Below are 9,815 nucleotides of genomic sequence, written 5' to 3' on the forward strand. Positions count from 1 at the left end.
CTAGAGGGATATCTTCAACCACCAACTTACCATCCTGAGACAAGGCCGAGTATAGCCCACAAAGATCTCCGCCACGGCACAACCCAAGGGGGGAGCGCCAACCCAAACAGGAAGATCACATCAGTGACTCAACCCACTCAAGTGACCCACCCCTCCCAGGGACGGTATGAAAGAGCCCCAGTAAGCCAGTGACTCAGCCCCTGTAATAGGGTTAGAGGCAGAGAATCCCAGTGGAAAGAGGGGAACCGGCCAGGCAGAGACAGCAAGGGTGGTTCGTTGCTCCAGAGCCTTTCCGTTCACCTTCCCACTCCTGGGCCAGACTACACTCAATCATATGACCCACTGAAGAGATGAGTCTTCAGTAAAGACTTAAAGGTTGAGACCGAGTTTGCGTCTCTTACATGGGTAGGCAGACCATTCCATAAAAATTGAGCTCTATAGGAGAACCTTCCAGAAGGAGATGGGAGAACCTTCCAGAAGGACAACCATCTCTGCAGCACTCCACCAATCAGGCATTTATGGTAGAGTGTCAAGACGGAATCTAAAGACTCTCAGACCATAAGAAACTATATTCTCTGGTCTGATGAAACCGAGATTGAACTCTTTGGCCTGAATGTCAAGCGTCACATCCGGAGGAAACCTGGCATCATCCCTATGGTGAAGTATGGTGGTGGCAGCATCATGTTGTTTTTCAGCATCAGGGACTGGGAGACTAGTAAGGATCGAGGTAAAGATGATCGGAGAAAAGTATAGCGAGAACCTTGATGAAAACCTGCTCCAGAGCGCTCAGGACCTCAGACTGAGGTGAAGATTCAACTTCCAACAGGACAATGACCCTAAGCACATAGCCAAGACAACGCAGGAGTGGCTTCAGTAAAAGTCTCTGAATGTCCTTGAGTGGACCAGCCAGAGCCCGGACTTGAACCCGATCGAACATCTCTGGAGAGACCTGAAAATAGCTGTGCAGCAACGCTCCCCATGCAACCTGACAGAATTTGAGAGGGTCTGCAGAGAAGAATGGGAGAAACTCCCCAAATTCAGGTGTGCCAAGCTTGTAGTGTCAGTTGAGTAAACTCTTACTGACAGTTGTGGCTGCTTTGCGTCATTTATTGTTCTCACCCTTCTTGCCCTTTGTGCTGTTGTCTGTGCCCAATAATGTTTGTAACCTGTGCTGCTGTCATGTGTTGCTACCATTCTGTTGTTGTCTTAGGTCTTTCTTTGTATAGTGTTGTCTCTCTTGTCGTGATGTATGCTTTGCCTTAGATTTATTTATTTTCATTTTTAATCCCAGCCCCCGCAGAAGGCCTTTTGCCTTTTGGTAGGCTGTCATTATAAGAATTTGTTCTTAACTGACTTTCCTAGTTAAATAAAGGTTAAGTAAATAAAAGTGTCATATCCAAGAAGATTCAAGGCTATAATCGCTGCCAAAGGTGCTTCAACAAAGTACTGAATACTTAGGTAAATGTGATAATTCTTTTTTTTAAATAAATTACAAATGTCTAAACCTGTTTTTGCTTTGTCATTATGGGGTATTGTGTGTAGATTGATGAGGGAATTTTAGAATAAGGCTCCAACCTAACAAAATGTGGAAAAAGTCAAGATGTCTGAATACTTTCCGAAGGCATATTTATGGAAGCCGCAATTTGCAATATTAAAGGTGATCTACCACCTAAAATAAAGTCAATACAAATCAACTGGGACGCCACAGATCTCACCAAAGGGACAGGAATTATACCCAAATAGTGGCCTGTACCTGTCCACATATCGCTTGGTAGTGATTCACCAGGCCTCCAAACACAGCTGCCTTCGCCAGTTTCAAATCCTTTCTCGACCACTTCTGAGGAAGAATGCACCAATGTGGTGGCATTTGGGAAGAAAGGAGGGAATATCCCAGAGGGGGAAAAAAGATTGTACTAGACGAACAGTCTGACATCACAATTTAAGTTTTAAATGTAATGGTATGATAAATATAGCATCGGCTCAAACGGTTTTGAACTAAGAGTTAAGAATTAATTCAGGATTTTATAATGTATTATCAGTTGGTTCTTTACCTTGAAATGAGTATACAAGCCCAGGAGAAACTGACTTCTATGGCTAATGATAAAACATTTTGTCACCTGATAGGTGCAGTGAAATGTGTTGTTTTACAGGGTCAGCCATAGTAGTACAGCGCCCCTGGAGATAATGAGGGTTAAGCGCCGTGCACATCCACCAATTCGTCACATTGTCGCTCGGGTATTTCGAACCAGCGACCTTTCAGTTACTGGCTCAGTGCTCTTATCACGAGACTACTTGCAGCCTGATCGTAGTTGTGACTGTTGGCATTTTATTTCATAGAATGATTCCTTATTGAGAAACACATTTTTTCCTATTGGATATGTGTGTGTTTGTGTGCATGACATGCAAAAGTGTGTGAGAGTATCAGTGTGTGAGAGATAACATGTATTACATGCTGTGAAGATTCAGGACCAAAGGATTGAGAAGACAAAATAAATAGCTCCCATATTTAGGCCAACAGCAAAAACTTTGCTGTGTAGGAGACACCTGATAATCATTGCCATACCAAGGTTGCCCCCTAGTGGAATACAATAATGCTACATTTAAAACTATCACGTTCATCTGGTCTGTAACATCCACATCACTATGAGCGTTCTAAACAGTTCCAAGCGAATCCAAATGAAGTGATTTAGACATTCAATACTGCATGATGAAATACAAACTTTCGGTATTTAAAATCTCTTTATTCTGATTTGACGTACATCCGGAACAATTGAGTTGATTCACTGTGTTGCGCTCATACTCAAAACAGTAATCACATACCTGACCTCAGTTGGGGGGGAAAGTTGTCTATACATTGTACTTGAATAATAGCTTATTATCATTAACTAGTTGATGAAGTGCTCAAACTAGTATGAAATAAGTCAAAGGACACAAAACCCAAATAAAATTAAAAAACAGAACCCAAACAATCCCTTGCTAATGAGGTCCCTCGACGAACACCAATAGAACAGTGATCTTCCGATCAGAGTGGCCTGGATGCCGCCGCCATTCTACTCACAGACTAACTAAGTTACACTAACTAAGAACACAATAGTTGGGCCACAAGGTGATAATGGTTTTGAGGAGTCTATTGAGACAAAGTCAGGCAGAACTAAGTAAAATGTTCTTGGTATATACAGTAACTACAGAGAATATATTGTAAATATTACACTAATTCAAAGTATTTCAGTCAAAGTTTGTGCTTAAGAACAAGCTAATATTTGTCATTTATTTTCTGTGCATTGAGTGAACTATGTCAGTGTAATATGTAAACGTGAGTAAAGGCTCTATAGCAAGGAGATGTGCTATTCTGACTCGAGGTTTGGCAGGGGAAGTGAGGGCATAGCTCAACTGTATGGGGTTGAGTCTAACCATAGCAAGTTGGCTGAAAGGTTCAGCAGAAACTTGAGACGGAGGGGCTATAGATCCAGGCTGGAGGTCAGGGTTAAATTGTTGGTAGGGTGTCCTGGCCTCAGTTTGGGGAATTAGCATCAGAGGGTGAATCGGCAGGGGGTGCTGAGTGGGGGGGTCCTGGGTCCGGACTGGGGAGGGGAAGGTAGTTAGAGGGGGGTGCTGGATTCCCAACAAGGGAGGGGTGATGAGTTAAAGTAGGACCGGACTGGGGACCGGACTGGGGAGGAGGACCGGACTGGGGAGGAGTACTAAGGAATATATGCAGGGCAAAAATGAGGATGGTCCCCAGGACCGACACGGTGAGGAAGGCCCACAGAAATATCCTGTCCAGAACCTGAGCAACAAACTTCGAGTCCTGCACAACCTTTAATGAGGGTCTACCCGCTCCCCCTCTGACCCCCCTCTCCAGCCCCCAGACCAGGGCGTCAGATCTGGGCTCTCCGGTGCCAGCTCTGGATAGTGGTACCGGTCGGTGTGGCACTGCATGCAGAGCATCCTGGCTAGCCTCTGAAGGAAGAGGGAGCAAACCAAGGGGGACATGGGGTGGTAGGAGGTTGAGGAGTGGTGGTGTATGTTGAATGCAAACACCGTGACGATGACAGAGAGTGACGAAGATCATAATGAAGAGGAGATACTCCCCGATGAGAGGGATGACCTTGGAGGTAGTTGGGATGATCTCTAAGACAGACAGACAGAGATTCTCCCCTTCATCTGGCAGATGATAGAACACCAGCAAGGTCAGGAACGACAGACCGAAACACGGAACAATAAGAAAGTGTCTAGAACAGCGAGAGACGTTTCCGAATGAAAGAGTATGTTATAAAGGGGAAGGAATACATCCCGTCCCGCCGGTTTTCTCTGGCCCCCGTGGCGTTCAGGATCTCCCTCTCTCAGTTGTCGAAGAAGTCCTTCCTGTCTACATAATCATCTAACAGGATCATGTCCACCATGTTACCATTGTATGTCCAGGATCCAAACTTCATGGAGCAGTTTTTGTCTGTCGAAGGGGAAAGTGACGTCCGTAGTGCAGGCTGACTTGTAGCTGGCCGGAGGGGTCCACGTGATCCTACGGTTAGACTTAGCAATGGCTTTGGTCATCAGGGAGCCCTCAAACCGCCCATCAGCACTGGGGGAGGATAGTAATAAGAGTCAGGGTTATTGTGCATATAAAACATACATTTTAGGAAAACATCAAACAAAACGGTCTATTAATGTGAACTATTAGTGGGAAACTAGGTGGATGTAACACTGTCTTGTCTGAAGACATTATGGTGCAGAATCATGTCTGTTTCAGGATAAATTTTGACCTGTTCATTATCCCATCTCATTTGAATGGAGCACTCGCAGACCAATAGTGTTCCAAAATCAGATTGTAAAATTAAATGAAGAAAATGACCACACTGGTAAGCAAGATAGGACACCAGGACACCTACACCACCCGATCCTCAGGAAGGCCCATCAAGGACATCAACCACCCTAGCCACTGCCTGTTCACCCCCTGTCATCCAGAAGGGAAAGACAGGTGCATCAAAGCTGGGACAGACTGAAAAAAGCTTCTATCTCAAGGCCATCAGACTGTTAAACAGCCACCACTAACATTGATTTTCCTCCACACTGTCAATGACACTGACTCTACTCCAGCCATTTTAATCATGGGAATTGATGGGAAATTATGTAAATATATCACTAGCCACTTTAAACAATGCTACCTTATATAAGTACATTGTTCATCTCATATGTTGTTCTTATCATCCTGCATCCTTATGTAAGACAGATCACTAGCCACTTTAAGATATCATTTAGAGTAGACTTATCTCATATGTATATACAGAATCATCTCTGTATTTGCCTAGGATACCATCATTCATTCAATATCCTATGTACATATTCTTTATCCCATCTCATTTGAATGGTTAGATTACTTGCTCGTTATTACTGCATTGTCGGAACTAGTGCACAAAATCATGGTAACATGTAAAATTAAATGTGACAAATAAAATTTGATTTGATTTGATTTGCAAGACTAACAGATGGAGAGAAAATGAGGGAGCGTGGAAGAAAAGTGTGTAAGTAGCGGGGATCAGCTGTCTGATTGAGTTTGAGGTTGTGGGGATCACATAGTCCAGAGATGAACTGTAACCAAATACAGGACAGACATCTAGCAACACTGGTACCACTCATCAGCCTGGAGCAGAGCACTTCTCTCACTAGCTCACCATACCTCCTCCTGTTGCTCTTTCCCCATCCTCCTTGTTCTATTAATTTTCCAACCTCATCTCTCCTCCTTTCATTCTCTTTGGTATGATAACGTCAGTTCGTATTCACAACAACCCTTTTTGATAATTACATACCACAGGCCTCTACCCTCAGAGAGACAGAGATGAATACATAGACTGATGTGTATGTGTAGGTGAGGAAAACACCATGACCGGGACTGTTCCATTACCATCTCAGCCTATCACATCTGGCCCTGAAAAAATGTAACCTCTTGAAAACGAGCGTGTTCTGTGAGTTCTACGGAGGCCAACAGCTTTACGTCAGGACCTTGGACAGCTCAGCAGAATCGGGCTGTTTCACTGTGGCAGTGCTCGTTTTGTTTCAGCAACATGGAGAGGGACAGAATTACAATTCTGGCTTAAAAAGTGCATGGCTCAAGCCATTCAGACAAGATATTTAGAATCTTTATTTGATTTGATTATGATTACTTTCATTGTTTGTTTGTACGGTAAGGTCTTTCGTCACTGTGTATGTGCGTTTCGCTTCAATTCCTTGTTTGTGTGTGTGCACGTGGTGTAGTGTGCATCCTCACCACGTCCACCAGCTGTGAGATCTTGAGTCCGAAGCGTACTGTGACCCTGTCGTTGGCGTGCTGGATGGGCCGGACCCAGCGCTGGTACCCCTGGAACAGGTTCCTCAACAGGAGGTCCTCCATCTCAGCCAGAGACCCCAACTCACCTGGGGATGGGAGTGAAGGGGGAAAGAGATGGAGTTTAATGGAGTGAGAGAAGAGGCGTAGAATATAGGCTTTAAGTTATGTATAAGAGCTTAATAAGAAACAATCATTGTATCACCAGCTGTCAATTAAACTATTATTTCCAATATAAATTCTTAAGCACCACAGACTAATGGTCTCTAATTTTCATTTAGATTTGTAGATAGTGTTTACTGTGGTTGCATAAGAAGGGGTTGTGGAATATGAATCTGATTACAAACAGTTGAACAATGGGGGTGGGGGGGAGACAGAGACAGGCTAGAGAGCTGGCTTCTCAACTGAAACAACTCCAGAGGAGATGTGTATAGCTGAAAGTATGTGTCTTTTGGTGGTCTGTCTGTCTCTCCCACACTTTATATATATATATTGTGTGTGTGACCCTTAACCTGGAGCTAGAGTTAATTCACCCTCTGGCGCCCCATCTGTCAGCCCTAACATTTAACATCGTTTTGATTCCATCCAGCATTTGCACTTCAGCATATTCACCAGATAAGATGACCATTATTTTCAAAGATAATATTGGGTTCAGAGACACAGTCACCCGACACCTCGTCTGTCTCCATGTCCATCGACCGGTCCTGTTGGTGAGCAGAAACAGAACCAGACATGAAGGAGAACGGAGGGAGCGCGTGTTCGCGCCGGAGATTTATCCCGTGCCAAAAGAAACAGGCGCGCCACAGGGGCCGAGTGCAGTTAATGCTCCCAGTTTGTCAGATGGCATGATTATGAGAAATTGGAATCGTGTGGAATGTCACATTGTGCATTTACGTAAGCCCAGATGTGTTACATTTTTCTCCCGTTGTGACTTGGATAGGTAAAAATGTGTCACACACTTCTCAGTTCCACAGGCTATCCCTCGCAAGCACCACACGTTTAGAACTAATTTATTGGGCTACTTATTGTTCAAGACATGCACTGGTTCCAATTCCTGTACTCACCCAGAATGGTGCCGAGACAAAAAGAGGACAGGTGTCCGCAACTTCATGATGATTCTCAATGGCTCGGAGGCTTCTGTAAACTCATATCATGCATTAGGCTACAGACAACGACTTGAGAACCACCTGAGCAATAAACAAGTCTCATAATTACAATAGGAATGTTGTTAATGACAAAAAAATCTATAATATTAAAAACGAGCCCTCGCTTGAGCTCCTCCAGAACAAAACCCTAATTGCGTGGCGGACTGGCCCCGGCGACGCACCCCCGCGGTTCTGCAAATCTCTCCAGCACGCCGTGCGGTGACAAGAGGGAGGGGTTTGAATGGGGTTTAAACAGGATCCTAAACCAATCAGAGGGACGTCTACGGATCCACAGCACTGGGCAGATTACCAGGTGTGGGTGGGCAGATTACCAGGCATGGGTGCACACCTGTGAGGAAACTGTAGACTAACACTGTAGCCTAACCGTTGTTGTGATAATATTCTGAGACACCGGGAGTTAGCTTGGTAGGCTATATTATTTGCCACTATGGGAAAGTTGAGGAATTTGCAATAGTTCAGAAAACAGCATGATAAAGTTAGCATATATAGGTTACCCATCAGTCATGCGTATAGTGAACATGAACTTCTGACATTTCTCACCAAGAAAATACATTTTTGACGCTTGGCAGCTGCTGGGGTGAGATTTATTTCCTTTGAAGTTCGTTTGTCTGCTTCTCTCGCCGTGGTTCTCCACATGCAGGTCACAGACCGTCCGCTAGAGCTCGCTAAAAGCAGTGAAGTCTGGCTGGATGTCATTTTCTGTAGCTTTCATTTGATAAAATACATGACACGCGTCTACCAGTTCTTCCTCCTAAGGGAAGCCGATAAAAGGTTAAGGATCAGCCTGTCCTCCAAGAGAAGAGTGAGTGGTGCTAGAGCCTTATCTCTTTCTTTATTGATTGACAGCTGCGTGTAGCCTACTTGGAGAGGAAGTTATTTACTATGGACAAGGGGGCTTCAGGGGGAAGAGGGAAGGATGGCTGACTCTGTGCTTTGGAATCTCACAGCTCACTGACCTTAAACCTCTTCTGACCTTTTTCTGACACGGTAGAGAGAGGGAATATTATTATTGTTGCCTTATTTCTGTTGGTCCCACCATTCTTTGTTATATGTATACTTTGACAATGTAATTAATTTAACTTGCCATGTCAATAAAGTCTACTGAATTGAATTGAGAGAGAGAAAGTTTGTGTATGCCTGCGTGGGTGCGTGCCTGCGTGTGGTAGGGTGTGTTTTTTCTGTTTAATCTTTACCCCCTCCCTCCTCTCACCATCCATCCATCTCTCTCTCCCTCTCTCTCTCTGTCTGTCTAAGACTGATCTTCTATGTTGATGTTCACCCTGTCACGTTCCATCAGTTAGTCAACCTCAGTGTTCTGACTCTATGATGTGTCACTACACACAGACTCTGAGAGCCCCTGACAGGGCCTGCCTGACATGTCCCACCCAAACACACTGCTGACCCAGCAGCTCAGCAGTCCCCCATGGGCTTTACTCTAACCCCACACCACACTCTGGGAAACACATACAGTATCTCCATCTCTGAGTATGTGCTCTCTCTCTCTCGCTCTCTCTCTAACTCTCTCTATGTTCCTACGGTCAATCAGACGTGAGCCTCTCACTTCTCTAATGTACCGTGGCCAGTGAGTGTGAGCGGCACCATGACTGACATGGTCTCACAGTGTGAGAGAACAACCAACGGAGACACAGAGTGACCACCAGGTGGGAGAACTGGGAACTGTCTCAATTGTGTGTGTGTTTGCATGGGCGTGTGTGTGTGTGTGTGTGTGTGCACCCACTCATGCATACGTGTAGCAGGTGAGAGAACCGGGCACAGCATCAGGATTAGTGTGGCATAATTGGGTGTGCAGCAGAGCAGAGAGCTCAGACGCAGCGCCAACCTCAGCTCCTACTTGTGACACCTCAAGGGGCACAGCGAGGTGTCAATCTCCTCAGAGAGCGATAGGGAGTATTATTATTTAGTATTTTATTGGGATCCCCTTCCTGGGGTCCAAACAGGAAACAATAAATACACTACAGAACACTACATCACATAATACTACAGAACACTATATAATACTACATAATCTCCTGCCTCTGCCTCACGCGTTAGGGAAAGAGCCATCTCCTGTTTCTATTAATCATTCCGTCTCGAACAAGAGGCTCGGGCAAGCCCACTACCCTATATAATACAATACACAATAGTGCAAATTACAATACCGAATATATAAACATGACTGTCTCTTCACAGTCCCCATTGTGCCGTAATGTGTTCTTTCATCTGTTTTTTAAATGTAGTTTTATTGCTAGCTAGCAGAGAGTTCCATGTAGTCATGGCTCTATTTAATACGGTGCGTTTCCCCAGCCTGTGTTCTGGACCTGGGAACTGTG

At 44.8% G+C, this 9,815-nt stretch overlaps 1 protein-coding gene and 1 pseudogene across 1 annotated transcript; both read right to left on the bottom strand.

Annotated features, from left to right (window-relative positions):
- Positions 1-2,726: 2,726 nt before the first annotated feature.
- On the bottom strand, positions 2,727-4,590 carry LOC121838627 (annotated as a pseudogene).
- Positions 4,591-5,931: 1,341 nt separating this feature from the next.
- On the bottom strand, positions 5,932-7,750 carry LOC112220639 (neuronal acetylcholine receptor subunit non-alpha-2-like). The gene is made up of 3 exons (XM_042303087.1): positions 7,384-7,750; positions 6,932-7,023; positions 5,932-6,408 (listed from the first exon to the last, which is right to left on the bottom strand). Exons 1-3 carry the CDS (start codon positions 7,428-7,430, stop codon positions 6,215-6,217), a joined length of 333 nt encoding a protein of 110 aa, XP_042159021.1. The 5' UTR covers positions 7,431-7,750; the 3' UTR covers positions 5,932-6,214.
- Between the last annotated feature and the right edge of the window lie 2,065 nt (positions 7,751-9,815).

The sequence above is a fragment of the Oncorhynchus tshawytscha genome, linkage group LG21, assembly GCF_018296145.1.
Source record: "Oncorhynchus tshawytscha isolate Ot180627B linkage group LG21, Otsh_v2.0, whole genome shotgun sequence".
NCBI classification, from domain to species: Eukaryota; Metazoa; Chordata; class Actinopteri; order Salmoniformes; family Salmonidae; genus Oncorhynchus; species Oncorhynchus tshawytscha.